The 25,039-nt window shown below is 43.8% G+C and overlaps 1 protein-coding gene across 1 annotated transcript in view; it reads right to left on the bottom strand.

Moving 5' to 3' along the window:
- The window catches only part of LOC115274562, a 171,004-nt gene that overhangs the window by 58,018 nt on the left and 87,947 nt on the right, over positions 1 to 25,039 (bottom strand). The window contains exons 5-6 of the mRNA XM_029917970.1: positions 4,004 to 4,096; positions 3,636 to 3,676 (exon numbers count right to left, since the gene is read on the bottom strand). Of these exons, the coding sequence (XP_029773830.1) occupies positions 3,636 to 3,676; positions 4,004 to 4,096 (134 nt within the window). The remainder of the gene's footprint in view (positions 1 to 3,635; positions 3,677 to 4,003; positions 4,097 to 25,039) is intronic.

Below are 25,039 nucleotides of genomic sequence, written 5' to 3'. Positions count from 1 at the left end.
GGAGTCCTGTGCAGATGTACTTGCCTTCGTATTGCTGGTACAGCTTCATGCCTTACAACTGGAGAACTCTGCTCAAGTTTTATCTGACGTCACTTTTTTAAAATAAGAAAAACCTACGGTGCTTTTAAAATTGTATATAACATGCTATCAAGTTAATTTCCAGCAGGAGAGAAATTCTGCTTTGTCATGGCGTCATGACAAAGAAATTAATCCTCTGCTTCGACCTATACATTTAATGACTTCAGAAATTTCGCACGACTGGGTTTAGGCTTTGTGTATCTCAAACCTTATATCCTCTCCACTGCCCACGTACATCAAGGGCTGGGTGCCTAGGAAATACTCATATGCCTCTAGAACCTCTAGTCTATACCTTTGTGTCTCCATCCTGGGGAAGATGGCAAAGTGAGCATTAGGAATATTCGGGAAGCCATTCCAGAACGTTGAGCCATGAGCAGTATGGTGAGTAGTCACTTTACTGTACAGATGGTGACCTACAACCACATGTGTAGATTCCACTAAGTGCAGATTAAATAAATTTCCAGGTCTTTCCCTTGGCCAAACCCAAACACTGACAGTAGCCACCTACATGGGCAAGTTGGACAAAAACACATGGTCACGTGAGTGGATTGCTATAGTACCTCCCAGGTCCTTCCCTGAAAGAGCTGGTACAAGTGAATGAGAGGATTCAGCTCCATCAGCTTCACAGAAAATGCATCTCCCTTTCTAGGCTGGTATGAGATACCTCTAGAGCAGGCCTTTTAGACTTTGGCACGATTGACCTTTGGGGTGGAATAATTCTTTGCTGGAGGCCGGTGTGGTTTTTTGCACTTGGGATATTTAGCAGTATCCCTGTCCCTCTACTCATTCGATGCTGGTAACATCCCACCTTCACCCCACTCAGGAGACCCAAAATGTCTCCAGACATTGCAAGCTACACCCTGCAGGGCAACATTGCCTCCTGTTGAAAACCACTGGTCTAGAGCAAAGAGTTCAAGAGAGAGGGGGACTCACTTATTTAATGGATGTTTGCTGGCTACCTGCTACATGGAAAGCCCTATGGAAAGTCACCTTGCATAAGCCTGTGGTGTAGGTGGGAAGGCAGATAATGAACAACAAATTTTGGTAGACTGCCGTAAGTGCCACAAACGGAAGATCTTGAGGACTGTGGCAATCCATGACAAAGCTCCTTCCTACTTCTCAAGTCTAGTAGGGGGATCATGAGGATTATAAAAGATGGGATTATCCTGAAGATATTCCACCAAAGCAGTTCTTGACGTTGGCATGACAGAACCTGAACGTCCATGGGGAATTACAGGAAACACTTCAATTAGCGATGGCAGACACTGTTTACAAATCTTGGTCAAGAATCATTGAGAAAGTGTGTTAATCATAATCGAGAGGAGGAATCCATCTGCCTTTCTTGTATTCTGGCAGTTATTTTCCTTATCCTATGCCAGCCACACTCATATTTGAAGCCTACAAATATCACAGATTGAGTCATTCCTAGGAGATGTTGACAATTTTATTCAGAGAAGAGTTGCTACAAGGTTTTATCCCAGCTGAATGGAGGGAGGGAGGGAGGGGAGGCTAAATCAATAAGAATTTAGCTTGTGAACAGCACTATATATAAATTAAAAAAGAATACTCACCTGGGTTGACACAAATCATTCCTCTAGAACTCTTGCGATAACCCTGGTATTGTTCTTACCCTATTGTGTCTTCCCCCCACCCCAATCAATTACAAAACCTATTGACAACAAAATAAAAGAACTCCAGGGCACATCAGAAGTCAGTGCCTGATTCATCCAGGGCGTCATCTAACTATCAAAACCGTTTGTTCACGTAAAGCCCCGGAACAGACAAGATGTCCCTTTGCTGAGCTGTTTGCGTTCCTATAAAATTAGTAATTGGAGAGGGAATGTCACTAATTCCCATTCCTCTGTTTGAAAGTTACTGGAGAGTCCTTTATCAAATTGAACACTATGTAAATCCGTGCTCGGCAGAAATGCGCTAACCCACCAGCTCTCCGTTGATTGCATGTAATCACAGCAGCCCCTTAAAAGCATGTTCCTTTCATCTTTTACTTTATCAACACTCTTTATTTTGCTGATCTTGCCTTAATTTGGCCATTCAAACCTCTTCTAGAGGGTGCTCCGTGGCCCTCACATGGATTAATTAATCCATTATCGCAATAATTTCCACTTACATGGTGCTTGACCATTAAAAATTCATTTTGATATTGGCAAGAAGTAATTTAACGTTGTGGGTTTAAAGTGGTGTTTCCTCAAAATTTACTAGAAAAATAACACATGCTAATGCCCTGAACCCATAATTCCAGGGTCTCACAGGGTGAGGTTACATTTATTTAAATTTTTTAAAATCAGGAAAATAATAATGCAAATGTCCTGCAGTAGAGCAGAAATCATTGAGGGGGTATGGAGCAATGACATTATCGAGATCCCAGATGAGTCCAGGTCTCTGGGGCAGAAGCCTGGGCTGGCGCCTGTTCCTCTTACCTACAGGGTTCAGAGCCCTTGTGAATGAAATAGGACTAGCCACACCCACAGCGCTGCGGTGAGGATTAAAGTGGATAATTTGTGTAGAGAGTCCAAAGCTGTGCCGGACATATAACCACATTGGAAACTACAGGTCACGGAAAAAGTTATTAGTTAGCCATGGAACATCACTCGTGTGTGCGCACACACACACACTTATGCACACACATGCACGTTGCCATTGCCACTGTAGCTCACCAGAGAGGCTGGCTTTATCCAATAACCAAATTAGCAGGCTTTCCCACCCACAAATTGACCAATTATTAATTAGGGGGAAATGTCTACATCAATTCAGTCAAAACAGGACCACAGCATTAGCTGGTTGGTTAGTTAACTGATTAGTTATTTAGTCCATTAGCTAATTAATTACTTTGTAGGAGACTTGTTTCTCCACATCTTTTGGTTCAGGCTCTAAAAATTTCAGCACTATTGACATTGGGGCCAGATAACTCTGCTATGGGGAGGCCCCTGGGAATTGCAAGACGTTAGCAGCGTCCCTGGCCCCCACCTGCTCCATGCCAGTAGCAGCCCCCCCCCGCAACTGTGACAACAAAAAGCATCTCCAGATATTGTCATGTGTCTTCTAGATTGAAAATCACTGCTCTAGTCCAAACCTCCAAATGGCCTATATTAACATTAATCTGCTTGGGCCACGTTGGGGAAAAGGACTTTTAGGAAGTTGTATGGACGGCACGTTGAGTAAATTCAGCTGTTAGATAGTCCCTTCAAGGTCATCTGCAGCAGGGATTTTCACAACTGCTCAAGGTCTGCCGTCGTATTTATGTTCTGCTTTGTTTTGATTTGGCCTGGTAATGCCTATTGAGGCTGCAAGCCTTCCCTGCTATAGCTGGCCTTCACCAGGCTCTAGAATTCTAAAATCCAAAATGGCAAATTCCAGCAGTACATTCACCACTGAGCTCATGAATTTAAGTTTCAGGATCCAGGGCCTACACTGGCCCCTTCTGAGGTCTTTAATTTAATTTCCTGTATATAATTTAACGTTCTCTTCCAAAAGAGGGCCCACCGAATGGAAAGTTTTAGTCCCCATAAAATCTGGCTCGTCCCTAATAGACACCATACCTCTTCTGTTCTCCACTCTACCCTCAGCACCTCCCCAGTATCTGGAATATAAAAGAGATACAACGATGTTTGCTGAGTGACTGAGTGACTGACTCAGTGAATGAACAAAGGCAACAGTGATTTACACACTTCAGAAAGCATAAAACGGTGCAATAAATTCAAGGGCGTGATCTATTGTCTGCTGATTTAGACAGACAGTAAAGGCCACCGGAGTTCAAATGAGAGCTATCACTTCGGCCGTGAAGCAAAGGAGATCTTACAAGCCAATCATAGACTCACAGAGTTGATATAAAGAACCACAGTAGCTGACACTATGTGACTGACTCAGAGTTTAGGTTCCAAGTCCCAATCCCACCTCCTTTGCTTACCTGGTGGATAGCACCCAGCCATTTTCTCTCTAGAATGGGCACAAAAATAGCATTGATAGCTTGCAGTAGTTGTGATGAATAGAGATGGGCCACCTGCAAAGTATAGGGTGCAGCGTTAGGCAGACGCTCAGTAGATGTTAGCTGATAATGTTACTGGTTGGTTCCAATGGGCCCAGCGTTGTGCTACATGTTTTCCAGACCTCAGAGGGGAAAAGTCATGAGGAAAAGTGATCATTTATTGAGTACCCTCACAGTTCATCAATGTTCAAGGCAATAGTTAATATTCACTGCAACTCAGTAAACTAGGTATTATTTCAATTCTGTAAGTGTGAACTCGAACTGAGAGAACTTAGTTATATATAAAGAGGTTAAGTGAGAGAACTGAGAAGGACCACAAGCTACCAAAGGCCAAGACCAATACTTTGCCAGTTTGATTCCAATCTACCAGCTAAGAGCTCAGGGTCAGATGAAAGGGTCCAAATCCTGCCCTGCTCAGATCCTCCCAACTCATCTCACCTTTAAAATCTGTTTCCTTATCTGCAAAACAGAGATGACAATTGCTCCCATGTCACTAAAGTTACAGAAAAGGGTAGGTGACGTGGTGCATGTGAATGACTCAACTCAGTGCCTGGTACATGAAAAATGTGCAAATCTTCTATTGCTATTGTCCAAAATTATGAAAAACTAGAAAGCACCACATCTATCCACTTTCAAGTCCCAATTTTACATGTGGGGTGATCTAAGGGAGTGTCCAAAGATTTTAAGTTTCAGATTCAAATTATGCCCACCCAATTAACTGAAAAAGTCTGGCTCCCTTACCCAGAAGTGTCAACCATAGCTGATCCACCAAGATCAACATCCTGGGGGCAAAATGGGGAAAGTTGATGAGGACCAAGGTCAAGAGAACATCGAATCCCATAAAGTTTAGAAGTAGATTACCAAATTCCCATGCCACTGGGCCACATGACTCTAGGTATTTGAGGAGTAAATTCTAGGTCTTGACATAGGTGACCTTCGATCACATTGAGGACACGTAGCTTCTGGGATGGCAGCAGTGGTCTCTTGAAAGATGGCAGCCAAATCTTTAGTTTTGAAAGTTATTAATCTTACCATGAAATTCTAGTTAGTGGCAGGGGAAATATTAGTATTATTTCATTTCATTCATATTATACTACAAAAAAACAATTAAGGTGAATAATTATGAAAGTAAGATCAACCTGATTTTCTATAATAATGTTTTTTGTTACCAGGCTCATTATTGCTAATTCCTTTCATAATCTTTGCCCTCTAACCTCATTTGTTTCATTTATAAGTGGCAAGGAATGCACATCGTCAAACAGCAATGAAATCAAGACAGCAGCATGGCACTTGGGTGATTTCTGGAGAAAGTAATTATTGTTTCTAGTTAATCTTTTAGGGAGAAACTCGTCCACATATTCCCCAGGTAGGTGTTAGATTTGTTTTCCTCTTCCGATGTTTTACTCATACATCCTGGCTCGCGAAGGTAGAGGCCTGCCAAAAGTTGAAGTTTTATCCCGCTGTTCTGAATACTTAGAAACCAAATGGAAAACCACTCAAGTAGATTTTAAATGGGCTTTTAGTGGAACCTAAAGCACACACACACACACACAGTTTCATCTTTAAATATGCAAAAACTCATCTTGCTTATTCTACTGTTTAAAAATAAAGATCTTGGAGCACCTGTGGGGGCTCAGTCAGTTGAGCTTCTGACTTCAGCTTGGGTCATGATCTCATGGTTCGTGGGTTCGAACCCTGCATCCGGCTCTGAGCTGTTCATTACCAGGACACTCATATTTGAGATCCTCGAGACTTAATTTGCCCCTTACTGTACTTTGAACTTGTATGGTTTGGCTTTATCAAGAATCTCAGGGTTTTTACTAACAAAAGTCTAGTCTACTTTAAACACCTCATGTCATAGAGTTGCCATTCCACTGCTAGAAATGGACTCTAACTACAGGGTGGGCAAACGTGCGAATGATCAACACCCCTGCATGGTGGATTTTAAGTACTTTGAATATCATTCATTTTGCTGATCACTCCAGAAACATTCTAGATAAAACACACATATTCTCTGTGATCCTAAACCCCACAACATAGAAGTTTAATAAACATACAAATAAAAGTATAATTACCAATTATGATAAGTACAGTCAAAGCAATGAACAAGGTCTCACTCAACTCAGGCTGCTATCATGAATAACCACAGATGTGGGGGAGGGGCTTAAAGGACAGATCTTTTTGTCTCACTGTCTGGAGGCTGACAGTCTAAGAGCAGGGTGCCAACATGGCAGGTTCTAGTAAGAGCCCTCTTCCTGGATTCAGGGGGCCTCTTCCTTGCTTGCTGTGCCCTCACATGATGGAGAGAGGGAAGGGGCTCTAGTTTCTTCCTCCTCTTCTCAAGGCCCCACTCCTATCAAGGGGGCTCAGCTAAACCTAATCATCTCCTAAAGGTCTCATCTCCAAAGATCATCACTTTGGGGATTAAAGTTTCAACTTACGAATTTTGGGGGGACACCAACATTCAGACCATAGCAGACAGGTTAAAGAAATAGAGAAAAAGTGAGGTGTATAGAGGCCAGTAAGAACCTTCCTGAAGTCTCTCGATCCACTCATAATGCCACCGGCAGCCTGGTGGACAGTTCCCTCATATAGGATCCCCTACCTCTAGCACCTGCCTCTCTTTGTTGTAGGGCTTTCTCTGCTGTGGCATCGTGCTCAGCCCCGTGGCAGCAGAGGCCAGGAGTGCTGCATAATTAACACCTCCAGGAGGAACCCTTAGTGGAGGAGGAACGCATCAGATGCTAATCCTGCTGGCCCCCTGTCCCAGTACGGGGACAACTCCGAGGAGGTCCTACAGTCTCTCAGAGACGCCCCAGCAGACTGAATTGCCTACGGTGGTCAATTTCTCATTAATATCATGTGTAATTGACTCTCCCCTTTCCTTAGTCCTTTCCTGGACTGTTTCCTGGAGTTCCCTCCCAAATAAACTACTCAGGTCTGCCTTTGGGGAACCTACACTTAGATGAGGCACTCCTGTGGTAAGCTTCCACTGGTCCAGGAACGAAGAGTAACAGCCCACCCTGTGACCATCTGGGGGGAAGTATTTCACGGAGGAGGGAGCAGCAACATAAGCAAAGGCCTGGAGGTCAGAAGAAGCTGTTTCATAGGAGCACTAGAAACAAGGCAACAGGGTGGATTTACAGTGCTTGGCGTGCCATGGGCTGAAGCCCAGGCAGGGACCAGACCAAGCAGAACCTGGTAAGCCAGAAGAAGGAGTTAAAGCGAGAGAGAGAGAGAGAGAGAGAGAGAGAGAGAGCGAGAGAGGGCGCAAGTGGGGAAGGGTCAGAGAGGGAGAGGAGATAGAGAATCCCAAGCAGGCTCCATGCTGTCAGTGCAAAGCGATGCAGGACTCAAATTCCCAAGCCACGAGATCATGCCCTAACCCAAAAGCAAGAGTCCATCACTTAACTCACTGAGCCAGCCAGGCTCCCCAGGGTTGTGTCCTAAATATGCCTCCATTTGGCAATGAAGAAACTGAAGATTAGACACATTATGATAAAAAAGTGAATGGCCAGGGTATGTTTGAGCGATATTCTGAACACGGAGAGATTTGAATACAGAGCCGACGTTTTCAACCACTTTTCTGCTAAATCTGATGCTAAAATAGCTTCTACCAGTGTCTTCCTCATGATTTACACCTTGCTGGCTACGCTTTCTCTTTTCACACCTTCCTGATCACAGTCTCTGCTTAGTCCCACCACCAGTATGACAGATAATGAACTCCGTTTCTCATACCAGCTAGAGAAGCAGGGCACCTGCGTTCCTCGTCAGTTTCTGGCACATCCTTCTGCAACATCAAGATATATGGGCTCCGTAAATTTTCAGAGACATATTAACGTTCACCTCCATAATGCCTTAATTGTACAGAAACCATTAGACAAGAGTGTTAAGGTGACAAAGGGACTGATGCAAATGGTAAAGAAAGAGAGCAAGATGCCTAAATTAAAAGGGGTGAAGGGTCCAGGACAGTCTTTCATGGGGGAAAAGATTCATGGAGATTCGCTGTCTTAACAAGAATAGACTGCCTCATAAATTATCTCAATATGATGCCAGTAAGTCAAGGGGAACTTTTTTAAAGTAGGAATTTGCGAAAGGTTAAATTAAAATGAAGGCTGAACAATTATTTTTGTCCCTCCTGCCCGGCAGGACTTCTGCTAATGTTTGTGTACAGAAGTGATAACGGCAGGATACTTCAAAGCCTTTTCAGGGAAAATCATATCATTGGTGAGAAAGGATTGGATTTTGTAAAAAGCTTATATTGTAAGTGATATTGAAAATAAAGAGACAAGATTGCATGAGCTAAGTGCTTTATTTTTGTTGGTGCTGGTGGGGTTCCACAGAGCCTCATCGTGCTTGTAATTGGGATTTTAAAAGTGGGAACAGAGAAGTAAGTGTTTTCCACTGTCTTTGAAGATGGCGGTCCTGACCCAACAGTGGAGGCGCAGGCACTTTAAATGCTGTTTCCAGAGAAGAAGAACTATTTTCTTCAAAGGCTCCAGGATTCTTTTGGCAAGACCACAGCATTTGATCAGGGAGGGGCCCCTCTGGTGCCCCCTGTGGGGTTTGTCCCCATGGCTTTCTTGATCCAAAGTATCCCCATCGATACTTTGACCTTGCAGAAAGGAAGGGGTTGGATAAACTGAGAAAAATAACAACTTCTACCCTAGTTGACTGTATTGCATCCCAGGAGCAGAAGGCCCGTATCCTGTCCTTTCTTACCCTGAGTGCCTGGCCCAGGGCCCACAGCATATAGGAGTTGCAATCACTGCAAGTAACATGAACCCCCACTGTGACCTGAATATGGGAAGTAATTTCCCCATACAACTGGAAATCTCTATAGAGGTGGGTCGCTTTTGGAGTCATTAATGTCCTCCATGACATCATGCAAGAATCCAAGCTATTTTAACATTTCTTTCACATCAGCTAGGTCTACAAGATAGCTTGTTTAAGGTTTTAAGATGTCTCCTAATTATGTATTTTTTTCAAGAGCAAGAACAGCTTTTCTGGAAGCTTCCTAGAGACTCCGTATTTCATTGCCCAAAATGTTGCTTAAGGTTTTGCCTTCGATGAATGCATAACAAAAGGAACAGGGCTCACATGAATGGTTCAGACAATCAAGATCTGTCCCTGGGTTTGGAGTCCTCTGTTGAACACATGGCCCTTTAAGGGGGTGGATCATTGGACAAAACCAATGACTCTGTTAGGAAGAAGAAATAGAAAGTGGGGCTAGATATTGGCAGTCGGTGGTCTCTGCTAAAATAAAAAATTTCAGTAAATATCTTTTAAAGGAAGCATTGAATGAACAAATGAGTCTCTCTCATGTCATTCGTTATTTCCTTCCTGGGGGTGTGGGTTTTATTGTTTCTGGTGAATGCTTGGTCTTTTTGCCTTTCCAGAATTTACTTTCCCTTTTCCCCTGAAAAATCCACAGACTCCATCATGAGTCCATATGGTTTGATTGGCGCTAACCTCTTCGTAGATGCATAGAGATGTGTGTCCCAAATCTGTCCCGTGAGTATCTTCCATCCCCACTGCCATGCCGGTTGGTTCACATGAAAAATTCAACCACTGAGAGCAAATTCAAAAGAATGATGGAGAAGGTGACTGTCTCTTCCTACTAGAATGACGTTGGAGTTTGAAGCTCCCATCACGTAACCCCGGACAGGATTTGTCTACACTTCGAGGACACACATGAGAGTGAATCCAACACAAAGGAAAGCAAACCCAGGAAATGGAGACAGACTAAATTTTGATGATACAGCTTAGACTCTGGACCTAGACATACATGAGTGAGCTAAGTAAAGTCGTATTTCCGAACTTTTCGGTCAAATAATCTAGCACATTCCTTCTAAGTCAGTTAGTTTGAATTGAATCTCTGTCACTTGTAACCAAAGGGGTCCTGTCTACTATATTCCTTTATCCCTCCTATGTTATGAATTTCCTAAGAACTTGGGCTCTGACATCTTCATAATTTCTATAGTTTTTTTTTACCATAGGATTCCATAGTCCTTACCTAGTAGAGTGTTCCCAATGTTTTTTTTATCATATGAGAACCCTTTTTTAGTATAAAAATATTAACAGAACTGCACACACAAGTTTCATTTTCAAATATCTGTTGAGCGAGAAAGCCTGCAATAACACAAAGCTACTCTAGAACTTGGGATAATTTTGTCACATGCTTTTGTATTTTATGACTCACCAAGGCCCATACCTACATTTGAAAACAGTCATATATAATGGGCAAACACGTTATCTATTTCCTAAGACAAATATTAATCCATACGTGGACTTGTGGTATGAATTTCCTAACTGCCCAAGGAAATCCACAGACCACAAGATTCTTTCATGTCATCAAAAGTACTGTGCTAGGCATGGGTAAAATCATGCTTATACCCTAAAAAATTAAAATGACCCATGACTCAATCATTCTGTCAGGGCTGTTGAATGCCTCTTCTCAGGGATCCCTTTTGAAGAAGAAGAAAGTACTAGAAAATATTCATTAAAAGCCAGAGGACGAAGAACTGGCAGAGTCACTCAGGTGAATGTTAAGGCTTGTTGATGAGAAATCAGTTAGAGTAGCAAGACTTTAGATGCTGAGGACAAAGCCTCCGGAAAACACGGTCATAACTACTTTTTAATGATTCCTACTGTTGGTTCTGAGAAAACACAGCCTCATAATACAGATATTCCAGAGTTACAAGATCTCTCAAAGATAGAGAAACCTAGAGATAAGGTCCCAATGTTCCCTTTGTACAAATTGCCCATCTGCTTCCTGTTTCCTAACTCTTCAGAGTTTATTTGGGGGGGTTGCTGTTGCTCCCCCCCAGCCCCCCAATCCCCCACCCCCTGCCCAATGTCACTGCACAGAAGCTAAGATTTGGACTCAGGGCAATTCTCTGATTGGTGCCGCCGCCCCCCCCCCCGCCCCCCCCGTCACGTGATTGGCTCAGCTTTGCTCTTACAAGAGGGAAGCTCAGGACATTTGCTGGATTCTCCCGCCCTCCCTGGATATGAATAAGAAAACTGGCAGTTTCAGCTTCCAAGGGCAACCTTGAAGGAATCCCGGTTCAGGAGAAAGCCAACCTACGTAGGAGGGCAGCATAGAGATACTCTAAAAGAAAAGAAACTGCAGTTCTGGATTCGCTCCGCTTGAAGCCTGCACTACATCTAATTGTTTTGAACTATGTGAGTCAATAAATCCTCTTTTTGTTTAAGCCAGAGGTCAGCAAACTACAGGCCATGGGTCAGATCCAGCCCGCTACACACGTTTGCAAGGCCTGTGAGCGAAAAATGGGTTTTACAAACGAGTATTTGCAACCGCTTTCACAACGGTGAACACTAATGCTGAATCCCAATTGAAGAAAACATTATCCCCTACAAAGAATTCTATTTTTCTCATGAATAGACCCGTTTTACAAAACCTTGAACTCAAGTATCATTACTGTGTTTTCAATTTCATCAACAAAAACTCGGTAGAAATTTGTTTTCTCTATTGCTACCTAACTACCCACATACTGTCCTCTATTTGGCCTGTTGGCCCAGGTAGCCTAAAATATTTGATCTGTGACCCTTTATAGAATCTGTGTGCTGGCCCCATCGTTACATTTTCGGTGTTTTTGTTTTTTGGTTTTTTTTTTGCAATGTGCAAATAAAGCCATGGGAAGTGGCACACTATTGTTTTATGGGCAGAAATGAAATGCGTATTCGTTTTTGAAGTTTTCTGTTATGTGAAAACCAAATCAGAAGAGCCAAAGCAAGTGGTGGAAAGAACCTCCACTCCAGTCACTCCCTGCTCCCCTCATCCTTCAACATGTAAACGTTGCCTTCTTCTAGAATATTTTCTCTCCTTTGAACCCTGATCATGTGCGTCCCTGTCATCTCCCATAATCCTACTGGGAAACGGAACCAAAAACTGCAGATGGGATGATGAAAACATGTAAAAATAATTATTTCATGGTTCCTAGGCACTTCACTCCCTTTCTGTATCTCATAATAGTGAAACATTCATGACCTAGTTTTCTTCAAATTAACTGGAACTAGATTTTTTTCTTTTTTGGAAGATAGCATGTGTTCTCAGAGAAAGGCATTAGGAGTCAGAAGGTGTGGGTGTGGATTTAGAAAGCACTGATTCCCCCCTATTTTGGTTAAAGAACATTAGTTTTCCTTGGGAAACCACCACACCCAATTTTATTTTCCCTCCTAGCCGCTGACTGGGTGCAGCCGCCAGTGACTGGGTCATAGATGAGCACATGACCCGGTCAGAACCAATCAGTCTGCACCTTATGATTTGATCTGGAGCCCAAGATGGGCACATGACCCAGCCAGAGCCAATCAGATCGCATAATGGACTTGAGTCCAAGATGAGCACATGACCCGTCAGAGCCAATCAGATAGCATCTTAGGATTTGATCTGGAGTCCAAGATGGGCACATGACCCAGCCAGAGCCAATCAGATCTCCTCTTAGGACTTTCCAGGACTTCTCCAAAAGGAGTCCCTCCCCTTCTCTCTGGAATTAAATCTGTAGCTCCTGCTACAGAAAGAAGTCAATGCAGAGGAAAGCAGAGCAGAGCAAAGCAAAGAGAGAAATCAAGGGCTGGTAACATCATCTGAAGAAATAGGTTCAATGGTGCCTGAAGCTGGAGCTATTAGCCTGGACTGTTCAATTCCATGAGCCAATAAGTTCTTTTTCTGCTTGAGCCAGTGTAAGTTGGGGGGTTTGTCACTTGCCCTGGAAATATACAACCACTCTCGTGTAATGGCTGTCTTGGGTTGGGTTCCCCCCAAAGCAAACCCTAGGATGAAGATAGGAATGCAGGTACCTCATTTTGGACAGGATCCCAGGAAGACCTGGTGGTGGGCGAGGAACGAAGGAGGGAGGGAAGGCAGCCGGACAGTGGGCCATCGAGAAGGCTGACCCTGAGTCCGACGGGGCCCCAGTGCTGCTGAGGAGCTAAGACACGGGCTGAAGCAGCAAGGAAGCTGGAGTGTCTATCCGCGGACTCACGTCCTTCGCCGGCTGAGAGGCTGCTTTTAGGGCCATGAATGCCGCCTCCGTTTCCAGCCGGCCTCTTACCTGACACGGCTCACTCTCTGGAGAGGAGTTGACAGGCCTGGAGGAGAATTCTGGAACAGGTACCAGAATGCTGACAGGTGAGGGGATGTGAGCAAGGTGCTCATCAGCTCTGTTTCCCCGTGCCCCACCCCCTGCCACAGAAACAACGGGGCTGCATTGGGCACTGTGAGCGCAGAGCCCCGGTTCTGCCCACCTCCGTCGTGTAACTCTCGCTGTAAAAACGCTGCGCAGCCTCAAAGCGCAGGGACGTTGATCAGCAAGGAAGTGTCCTCTTGGGCTTTCGCAGGCCAACGGGGGTGGCTGTAATCGGAGCGGGTGGGGCGAGGGACCCCCTTGTGAACCCCAGGTTGAAGCGTGAAGGGGCAGCAGCCCCCCTGAAGAAGCTCTCCTCTAAGCCGCGTAACCCCATCCGTTTTGGCATCAGGAACCGCTTGTAACGCGAGGGTGCATGAATTATGCGCCCCGGAAAGGTAATGGCACCTGTGCTAGACTCTAAATCAGCCATCAACGAGCTACTATCATAGTGTCGTCTGTGGATTATAAAAACGATGGCTTTGAAGAATGCCTTCGCCTTGCCAGAATTATGATTTGTTATTCATCTTGTGGATTTTTAAACAGAACCTGGTACTTAGTATTCAAATTAATGACTCCCACGTATTTGCCTGGATTTAAAAAAAAAAAAAGGAATCATTTTACACAATACACATAATAGTTACATTTCTATGATAAACTTACTTGGTAAAAGCTTTCTCAGTTTCATCATTTAGACAAGTAGATATCAGTAAATCAAACTCGAAAGCCAGCCTGGTGGAGGGGGAGAGAGGCTGGCAACCAAGATGTGAGGCAAACCTTCAGTTCACCAAGGACAGTGGCAGGGAAAATGAAGGAGGGAAAGACTACAGATCATGAGAACGGTCCCCCAAATCCCCTCCAGTCAGCAACTCTTCACAATTTCCTGATCTGATCCGTTAAAAACTCGGCCGGCCCGAAACAATGGGATCAAGTACGGCATTATTAGTGGAAAGAACAGAAACTGCCAACCTAGTTTAGGTTTCAATTCTGGCTCGTCATTTCTCAACTGTGCAGCCTGAAAAAAAAAAACTGACTAAATTGCCCTGTACCTCAATTTCATCACCAGCAAAACGGAAGGGAATGTCTGCGAGCACGGCTAGGGTCCTACCTGATTAAGTTGTGAAGATAGAAAAATGGATCACACGTCCGTCACTCATCCCAAATACCAGGGAATATACCCAGGATGGTCTCTGGAAATGTTTCCTTGGGTCCACCACTGAACGAGAATACTGTGCAATGGTTTGAATTGGGTCCCCTCCAAAGATTATGTTGTGGTTCTAACCACAGCTGTCTATGAACGTGACCTTGTTCGGAACTGATGATGTTGCAGATATTGTCAAATTAGGATGAGGTCACCAGGGCGGGCCCTCATCCAGTATGATGGCATCACCAGAAGATGTGTGAGGATAGAGATGGAAAGAGAAGGAAAATGCCATGTGACAACCCGCATAAATTGGAGGAGACTGGAGCCAGGCAGCTACGAACCAAGGCTCAATGACCACCACTAGGAAGAGGCAAGGAACAATTCTCTCCAGAGTCTCCGAGGGCCCATGCGGCTGCTGCCATGATTTCACTCTTCCGGCCTCCAGAACTGCGGACAATACAGTGGTGTGGCTTTAAGCCCCTCGGTTTGTGTTACTGTCTTATGGCAAACCTAAAACACGAACATACCTGATAACAGTGCATTGTTAGTTAAACAAAATTAAAAGAGGGGCCCTTATTTTATTCCATTAGTCTCAGGGTAGCCAAGAGCATGGCGACAGGCAGCTCAGGGCTGATCTCACAGCCTCCTCTGTGCCCCTCTCAGTAGCCTGATGTTGGCCCTTGTCTGCCCCTCCTCCAGGCCATGAGTTTACAAAATATGCTCACACAGCCACCTCTTTCTAAACTTCTAATACTTTAAACTAATTAGATTTATAGAAAAATTGAAAAGATATTAGAGAATTCCCATATACCTTGCATCCAGTTTTCTCTCTTATTAACACCTCACATTTGCATTATGTTTGTTATGATGTTATGATTATGAGAGCCAAACTCTGCGTTATTGTAGGCTAAAGTCTGTACTTAATTCACATTTTCTTATTTTTTACTCTAACGTCTGCTCTGCCTTCCAAGGTCCCATCTAGGACACCACATTACAGTTCGTTATACTGTCTCCTTCGGATCGTCCTGTGACAGTTTCTCCATCATTTTTGATGACCTTGACAATATGGAGGACTATGGGTCAGCTATTTTGTAGGATGCCTCTCTGTTTTCAGTTTTAAGATTTAAAAAAAGGCACATTACATAAAATGAACCATTGTAAAGTGTTCAGCCTAGGGGCAGATACCACATTCACAGATTTGTGCAACCATCCCCTCTGTCAACTCCAAAATTTTTCATCATGCCCAAAGTATACCCCAGACCCATTAGCAAGTCATTTCCCAGTGCCCCCCACCCAGCCCCTGGAAACCCCTAATCTCCCTTCTGTCTCTATGGATTTGCCTCTTCTGGGTATTTCATATAAACAGAAGCATGCAACATGCAACCCATTATGTCTGGTTTCTCTTAGTTAGCACAGCATTTTCGTGGTTCAACCAAATTGTAGCCAGTGTCAGAACTTCATTCTCTTTTACGGTTGAATAATACTCCATGGTATAGATATGACATGTTTTCCTTATTCATTTCTCAATAAACATTATATGTCTTCTATCTTTGGATTATTGTGAATAATGCTGCTATGAATATACAAATATTTGCCTGAATGCCTGTTTTCATTTTTTTTTTTTTTTGCATTTTTACCTACAGGTGGAATCGCTAGGTCATAAGAGAATTCTATCCTCAACTTTCTGGGTACCTGCCAAACTGTGTTTTACAAGCAGCAACACCATCTTACAGCATTGTTTTAAATTAATAGGCTTTATTTTTTTTAGGCCAGTCTTAGATTTATAGAAAGATGAAAAAGTACAGAGAATTCTCACAATCCTCTCTTTTCATGCATATAATTTCCCTACTATTTACATCTTGAATTAGGGTCATATGTTTGCAGTTATGGCTTTTCCCCCTGTGTCCTTGTCAGAATTTTTTTCAGAATTTTTTTAATGTTTTATTATTTTTGAGAGAGAGAGACAGAGAGAGAGAGAGAGAGAGAGAGAGAGAGAGGGAGAACAGGGCAGGGGCAGAGAGAGAGGAAGACAGAATCTGAAGCAGGCTCCAGACTCCGGGCTGCCAGCACAGAGCCCTATGTGGGGCTCGAACCCACGAACCATGAGATCATGACCTGAGCTGAAGTGAGAGATTAACAGACTGAGCCACCCAGGTGCCCCTGGACTGGCTTTTTAAAATTAGGTATTTTTCCTAATTTTAAATGAAATTATGATGATGTTGGATGGTAGGGGTGTGTGTGTGTGTGTGTGTGTGTGTGTGTGTGTGTGTGTGCGCGCGCACACACACACATTCATGATCTTACATGACAACCCAAGTTAGTACACTGTTTTTGTTCTAATAATATACGAAAAAATATTAACTTAAATATTAACTTAAACACCGGAGAATCACTGGCAAAGAGAAAATACACACATCCAAGCCGGATGCGCAGGACTCTAAATGGTGATGCCGCCTTCAATGGCGATCCAGGCGCGATCAGACTACCGCGGGCTGCACTTGATACTTGTCATGTTTCTATGAACTTGGAGATGGACGATAAACTGTACATCCTCCGGCCCCGCCCCCCTCATATCCCGAGGTCAGCTGCACACGCCCGAGCTCCTGCGGTAGCTCCAGGATGCCTCCTTCCCCTCACTTTCTCCTGCCCGGGGCGCGTGTTTGCATCAAAGGCAACAAGGAATCTGGAGACTGAGCAGCCCTGAGTCTGGCACGCTTCAGGGAAAGTGAATAACGGCTTATCTCTCCTGTAGGGAAGGAGAAAGCCCCATATTTTAAAATGTGCTGTCTCCACCTCGCCAAAATGTCCAGAGGACTTAAGAAAGGGATGGCTGTGGAGAAGCAGGATGACCTCCTGGAATTTGTTTGCACTTTCTAGAGGGATGAAAGGGCTTAATGCTGGTGCAAGTACATTACCATTTTTCACTGAAACTCTGGGCATGCAACATTTTTGTAACCTGAATCCTTTAGTGCCAGGGGTTCACGTAGAGCTTTCCCCTCCTTCTGAAAGCTCAGGGACCAGAAGGATGGCCCAACTGATTCTTCTCCACTGCGCTTTGAGAAGCATGAACTGTTGTGTTCCAACGACTGCTTTTTACACTACGGCCTTAGACCTTCAACAAACTCATCCCTGCATATTATTCGACAGGGGAAACAGAGAAGTATATTTAAGTGGCACGCGGTTGGATTTATTTTCTCTTGGAAAGACCCTTCATCACAACCTAAGCTGTTTCGTTATTAATTTTTTCACTTTGCTTATTATGTCTGATTCGGTGTAATCCCCATGAAAACTCAACAGCCAGATCGTCATTTCGAAAATATCTTTCAACCGTTTAAAGTTCACGCAATCTAAATGTCCAGGCAGGCTGAGCTCCTTGTTTAGATAAAGCCAGTGGAAATGTAAGAGGCTGGAGCTACAGACATAAACTTTCTCCCTTTCATTTGACCTGCCTCTCCTAAAGCTTTCATTTGCGCCCACCACATAATGTCATTGTTTTGAAATTTAGACAAGGCTAAAATCAACCAGGACAGGCCGTTTCTCCCTTGTGATAGAAGTATTCTACTTGGTCATTCTCTCTCTTTTTGTACCTTCTGTTGGAACACACATGCACCCCTTCTGATGAGCACACAGAACTGTGCAGGGAGAATTACCCGTGTGCCCCTACGTGCATAATCCACGCATCCATGCCGCTCTTCTGTCTTTGGTTTGATAGAGATCTTTTTTTTTTTCCTGCTTACTCGTGACTCTTTTTAAAATGTGCTTAAACAACCTTTTAGTTACCTTGAAATCCACTGCTATGGGTGTTTAACTGAGTGCAGAAGAGAGAAAATTAAAATAATCAATGAATGTAGTTTGCTGCCTGGTCAATGTCATCAGCATTTAATTTACTCCTTCCCTCAAGCAATTGGAGTTAGCTTTCTTCTCTCCACTACTAGTTAGATGTAATGAAATTATCTTCCTACCCCTTCCTACTGGAAGCTGGGAGGGCTTAGTCACAGAAAGATCTTTACGTTTTCATTTCATGGAAGGAAGAAGGAAGAAGGAAGAAGGAAGAAAGGAAGGAAGGAAGGAAGGAAGGAAGGAAGGAAGGAAGGAAGGAAGGAAGGTAGGAAGGAAGGGAAGAAGGAAGGGAGAAGAAGAGAGGAAGTAATGGGAGGAGAGAGGAAAGAAGAAGGAAGGGAGGAAAGAAAGAAAGGCTTGACTCTTAATAAATTAAATTTTCTTAAACAATAAATATCTAATTTTGAAAATGTTTCCATCATTACCTTAAACTTGGTTCCAAATCAGAAGAGGTTCTAAATCGAAAGAACAAGAAGCACAAGTGAGATAGGACAGGGAAGGGCAGACAATGCATGAAGGGGGATTATCTGTCTAACAGGTCATGACTGCAGGTCACCAGGGCTCCCCCACCGGACAACAGGGAGATGGCACAGAGCAGAGTTCTCCTAACAGAGGGGCCGCAGAAATGGAGTATTATCCACCAAATCCCACTTGTTAGTGGTTGAGGGCTGCTCCTAGGAAGTATTAAGTCACCAGCGTGTCCACACCACCCCCTGTGAGGGGCTGAGAGGTGCTGGTGACTTCAGAAACCCCGTGGCAAGGAGACCCAGGGGCTGGTAGTTGGAATCTGTCACACGAGTGCCCAGGGGCATAGCACCTGCCTGGCGCTGTAGATGGAGCACTTGTACTCAAACCCTTGTCTGAGAAGCTATAGGGTTGTTGTTGTTTCTTTTTAAGTTTATTTATTTATCTTGGGGAGGGGGGCTGCTGAGAGAGAAAGGGAGAGAGGGAGAGAATCCCAAGCTAGCAGCATGGGGTCCAGCAAAGGACTTGAGCCCATGAACTGGGAGACCATGACCTGAGCTGACGTCAGTTGCTTAACCAATTGAGCCATCCAAAGTGCCCCATTCAAAAATATCCTCAGGTTGAGACTGAAGGCCATTTTCAGGTTCTGGAAGGACTGATTCTGATACACAGAAAGTTCCGTTTACCGCCACAGGCGCTGGAGCTGGTCTGGCTGCAGAGGGTTTTGTATTAATACCATCACAATTCGCCCAGTGGCACCCAAGTAATAGAAACACGTTTCTATACATCTTCCTCAACTCCTAAAGTCCAATTAGAAAATACAGGGGCGCCTGGGTGTCTGACTTCAACTGACGTCACAATCTTGCGGTTCATGAGTTCAAGCCCCACATCGGGCTCTCTGCTATCAGCCACTCTCCCCATCTCTTTCTCATTTTTGTTGGGAAAGACTTCCTTTATCTTGGATCCCCCGAGTCTACTCAACATCTGGATTGTGGCAGTAAGTGTACAATTCCACAACTTTACTAAAAATCAAATGGATTGCACATTTCAATGAGTTCTAAGGTAGGTAAATTTCATCTCAATAAAGCCGTGAAATTTCAAAAGAAATCCCAAATACCAGGCTACTCAAAAAGGATTATGTTTCTGACTCCCTAGTCGACTAGGCAAGGCTTCTTCCACCTCCTCCTCCAAAGAGAAACCTCTCACATTTAACCAGATAGAACCCAGGATAAATAACAATACTCCCTGTTTGCCCCCCGCCCCACACTAGGTGCTCTGTACGCTTTATTCTAGACAATCGTCATATCTAACCTGCAAAATCTTAGCTGCTACTGTCTCTAGCAAATTTACAGGTGCAAAAGCTGAGGCTCCTAGAGGCCACAAGAGATGCCCCCAAGTTTACCCAGGAAGCCAGTGGCAGGGCCAAGATGCTAAGCTGGCAAGAGCTGAGCCACTATGGTAGCCATTCTCTCCTTTAAAGACTTCCAGGTACACGCTCTGGACATATTTGTAGCCTCCTCTGATCTACAGCAAGACGTGTACATCACCTCACAACGCATCAGTAAATAGGAAGGAAATACAAGCACAACCCGTTTAATTGACAGACTTTAATCTATCTTATAAAAGTGAACATATATAATAGTTCTTCCTGATTTAAGAGGCGACCAAAAAGCCTTCTGCAGGTTGCGTCTTTGTGAGGTATAAAAACAAAATCCATTTACCTATCGTTGACATTCTAATAAAAAGATAAGATTATGATTCTTGAGAATTATGTAGATGATAAACATGAAAAAAGCTGAAAGACAGGGAAAACGCAATAAATAAAACACCACATTGCCAAAAGCCAGGCCCATCATCATGGCTAACAAGAGGTAAATAAATTATGGTATATCCATAAAATCAAATATAATGTAGCCTTGAAAAATCATGTTTTCAAAGAATACTTAATGACATAGGAAATCGTTTAGGGTATAATTTAGTGAGACAGACAGGATAGAAAACTCCATAAAAAATATAACACCAAATTTCTCAAAAACAATTCTAGTATATACACACACATATATACACAAATATGTATACATACATATACATGTGTGTGTGTGTGTATCTGGAGGAAAAATGTACCAGAAATATATTCACCGTGCCTAACTCTGCATGGTGGAATTATTCATAAATTTTATTTTCCTGCTTACCTTTTTCTATATTTTGCAAGTAAACATGATTTCCTTTAAAAATTAGAGAAAACTATATCGAGAGGTATTTTTAAGGAAAACACAGGCATTAGAAACACAAACTTTTACCTAAAACCTCATTCTATAAAGAAGCTATTGCCTAACTATGATACTGATGGGTGTTATGCGTGACATTTTTATGTGGAGAATTGATATCTACCTTCTAGGATGAATTTTTTCCTCTGTTCCATTTGAAACCAATTTGAGAGGTGCTCCCAGGATGCCGCCTCTCCTCTCCCAGCAGGGTCCTCACTGCCAGCCCCGGATCACTCTGTTGAGATGAAATGGGGACCTTTTTGGTGTCCACTCCCTGACAGCTTTGAAAATCATTTAGCTTCTATCATGATGGATACTCCCTGCCTAAAATGATGGATGGGCAGCATCTGAAAAAGGGTGACGTGAAATTTGAAAAATGATATGAGTGCTGGTGGACGGACATTTTTTTTTAAAGAAAAGTTGACATAAGTTTGAAATATAGCATGGGGGACTGTTCTATCATTTTTCTCTCTCGAAAGAAATCAGTAGCTGTTCTTTATCAATATGCTCTTTGGGGAAGAAAACCTATATTCAAGTTAAAATGAATTCTTTCCTCCTCCTTAAAAAGTACACGAGTAAGTCTTAGGAGTGAATTCCTTCATTCACACACTCAACAATTTATTGAGCGCCTATTATATGAAGCATATTGGCAGAGGCTGGGGATATAAAGATGAATTAGATACAGGCCCTGCCTCCCGGGGTTCCTGGAGCCCAGCGAAGTGACGGATGGGTAAACACATCATTATAATCCAATGCAGTGTAAAGGAGGGTAGACGTTTGCAGAGAACGGTAGGGCCGAAAGTCAGCCTTCATGGGGAAGAAGGGAATCCAAGCACCTTCTTTGAGAAGATGGCGTATGAAATGGGTCCCTTCCAATGTTTGACTGTTTCTCTTATTGTCTTGGCTAGATCTTGCTTATCCGCCCACGCCCACCAGCCACTGACTGACTCAGAGGCACACTTTTTCCCATGAACCAATTTTACTTCGTCAACAATTAAGACCACCTCCCGATGGTGGGTCGACCTATGCCCAGAGAATTCCAGGTCCTCCAACAGATGAACTTTCAAATGTTTCATCGACTTCAACAAAGCAAGGATTTGCCCCAAAGCTGAGCTGGGTCTCTCCTCTCCCCTCCCCCACAATTACAGAATACAAATTGATGTCATCGAGGTATCTGTTTTCCCAATTGGGAGGTGTGGGCTTGTGCCCACGTTACCTCAGCTGTTAAGGTTCCTTGTAAGACTACAAAGGGAATTAAGGAAAACAGGACTCGCCTCACACCCAGGCCCCAAGGACGTGCAATGGCATCCAACAGGAGCCATGCAGAGCCACTGTGGCTCCAGAAGCTGTGCCCTCTACAGCTGGCATTCTCCTTGCTCTGCTCTGTGGTCTGACATCATACTGCGTTGGGTACTGTCAGCCTCTGCAGGCGACTCTGCATGTTCTACCCTTTGAGTCACTCACTCCAGGCCTCCGAGCATCATAACACCTGCCTGCTCCCTTCTCTCTATGCCCATGTGCTGGCCAAATTCAAGTTCAGAGTACCTCTAGTCTTTGCAGCTGAAAGAGCTTGACTAGAAGAACATGCTAACCACAATATGATCTATCTTCTTATATTGATGTATATTTTTGTTTTATAAAGAATGTGTACATATACAAAGTACCAAGGGTTTGAAACTCTAACATCCTATCAGCCCCAAACAGAAATATTCTTACGGAGATAACTACCTTTGTTTGAGAAAATGCTTTGATCTGAGGGCGCCTGGGTGGCTCAGTAGGTTAAATGTCTGACTTCAGCTCAGCTCATGATCTCACAGTTCGTGAGTTCAAGTCCCTGAGTGATGATCTATGATTATTTAGTGCTGTAACCAGCAGATAGAAAATCCAGTCTATTTCTCCAGATTAAATGATTCGGGATGGGGAGCCAGAAGCCATTGGGAAAGAACAAATTTGTTTTTTGGTTAATAACACAGGGAAAGAAAGAGTAAGAGAAAAGAAAAAAGGAAAAGAAATGGGAAAAGGAAGCACAGAAAAGAGAACACAGAATCAATCTTCCTGTTATGATGTCAGCAAAATCCTTCTCCAGGGTTCCGGGGTCAACTCTGGGGAGGCCTTTGGACATATTTGGGTCTTGTTAATAAATAGACCTCACTATGATGCCTCACTTACTTCATGGAGGACCAAATGAGGAAATGCACACAAAGTACTTTAACGGCACCTAGAACAGAACAAATGCTCCAAAGATATTACTTACCACTGTGCTTCTTGCTATCACTTAAGAACATCTGAGTTACGTCATTATTGACATTTTGTTTTCCTGGTCGCAATATGGAATCTTCATCTTGAGGCGAATGAAGTTTAAATCCTCTTGGTGCTTCTCTCCCAAAACAGTAGGGCCTCCCAGGGTATGTTTAGAACTGGGGAGAGGGTACTTTGATTTGTCACTGTGACTTGGAGGCATCACTTGGCATGAAATACCAGGGGGCCTGGGGATCCTAAACATCTCGCCTCGCGCAGGACAGTCCCACGGAGAAAAGAACTGACCTGCTCCGCACACCAGCAGTGCCCCCACTATGAGAAACCCTGAGCCAAATGTCCCTCAGAACCATCTGAAGTCCGCCATATGCTCTGTGAGCTGCCAGCTTTCCAAATGGTGTCACGTCAAATGTGAGCTGTGGGGTGTAGCAGGCTTTCCTGTGGGTGGCGATCTACTTCGCTAGGAATGCCAGGGCGAAAAGAAAATCGCAAGGAGAGGAAGGGGATGGAAAGGGAATACAATTAAAAATAGCCTCCCAGTTTTATAGGACCCTGATTGGATTTCTCCTTCATAGTACAACAGGCACTATAAATTAGCACTGCCAAGGCTGGCCCGAGCTTGGAGGCACTCCTGTCTCCCAGTCCATTTTCGGCTTGCCGTAGCACCATTTAGAAATAAAAGCAACAGGATTTATGTCTCGTTGCGTTTTGTAAAGACAAAAAATAGTTCCCAGCATGAAGAGGCAGAGGGATGCCAAATTTCAGTCTCAAATAAAATTCCATTCCTTGCTAAAATTCGCTGAAAATGGCCATCTATCTTGGAAACTGTAATTTACACTTCACTATGGATGTGACAGAAGAAACCTAAAATGATTTTTGGAAAAGACAGCAGATGAGGGGGCAAAAAAATAAAAGAGAGAGAAAAACCACACTGATTCTATTTTTCCTCGTGCTTATTTGTCTTCTCTTTTCCCGTCTTTTTCTACAGCCAAAATGCTCAAATATTTCTTTTAAAAAATTGAATGGATCAGAGAACTCATCATCCTGATTTGTCTTATGATCCATTCCTGCCTTTTGCAATGTCCTTCATCCGCATCTCAGTGCAGGGCACTTTTTTACATTCTTTTTTTTTTTTTTTTTTGGTTTATTTATTTATTTTGAGAGAGAGCGAGAGAGCACGTATAGGAAAGGGAGGAGAGAGGGAGAGAGAGAGAATCCCGAGCAAGCGCCACACTGTCAGCGCCGAGCCTGACATGGGGCTTGAACTGACGGAACTGTGAGCTCATGACCTGAGCCAAAACCAGGAGTCAGATGCTCCACCCACTGAGCCACCCAGGCGCCGCCACGAGCACTGTCTTACTCCTACGTGCCAAGGTTTGTGAGAGCTGCCATACTTCAGCCAACCACCATGTATTAAATGAACGTCCAGGTTATGCTGACAAGGCTGACATTCCTGCTGGAACGTATCTAACAGAACACACAACGGCCCTTCCAGCCTTCACACTCCAGTGTCAGCATGGAGATATACCCACAAGGCCACACACAGTCACTCAACAAAGGTCCAGGTGCTGTCATGGCGGCCCCTCGGCCTAATGCTGGACCTCGTGAGTCCAAGAGGCGTTTTGTCTTGTCTTCATGTAGCCTTCGATGGGAAAACGGATCGTCAATAAGCAAACCACAAACAGTATGACCAGAGAGATGAAGGAATCCCAAACAGTTACAGTGCCAGAGAATCAAAGAAAGATGGTAGGTGAACCCATGATGCTAAATCTGAAGAGCGGATTTGCTACATAAAGAACCAAGGCCAGGCTGCGGGGGTGGCTCAGTCGGTTAAGCA

Source organism: Suricata suricatta, chromosome 12 (genome assembly GCF_006229205.1).
Source record: "Suricata suricatta isolate VVHF042 chromosome 12, meerkat_22Aug2017_6uvM2_HiC, whole genome shotgun sequence".
In the NCBI taxonomy this organism is placed as follows: domain Eukaryota; kingdom Metazoa; phylum Chordata; class Mammalia; order Carnivora; family Herpestidae; genus Suricata; species Suricata suricatta.
Note: the sequence above shows the minus strand (reverse complement) of the source record. Positions and strands in the feature narration are given on the sequence as shown.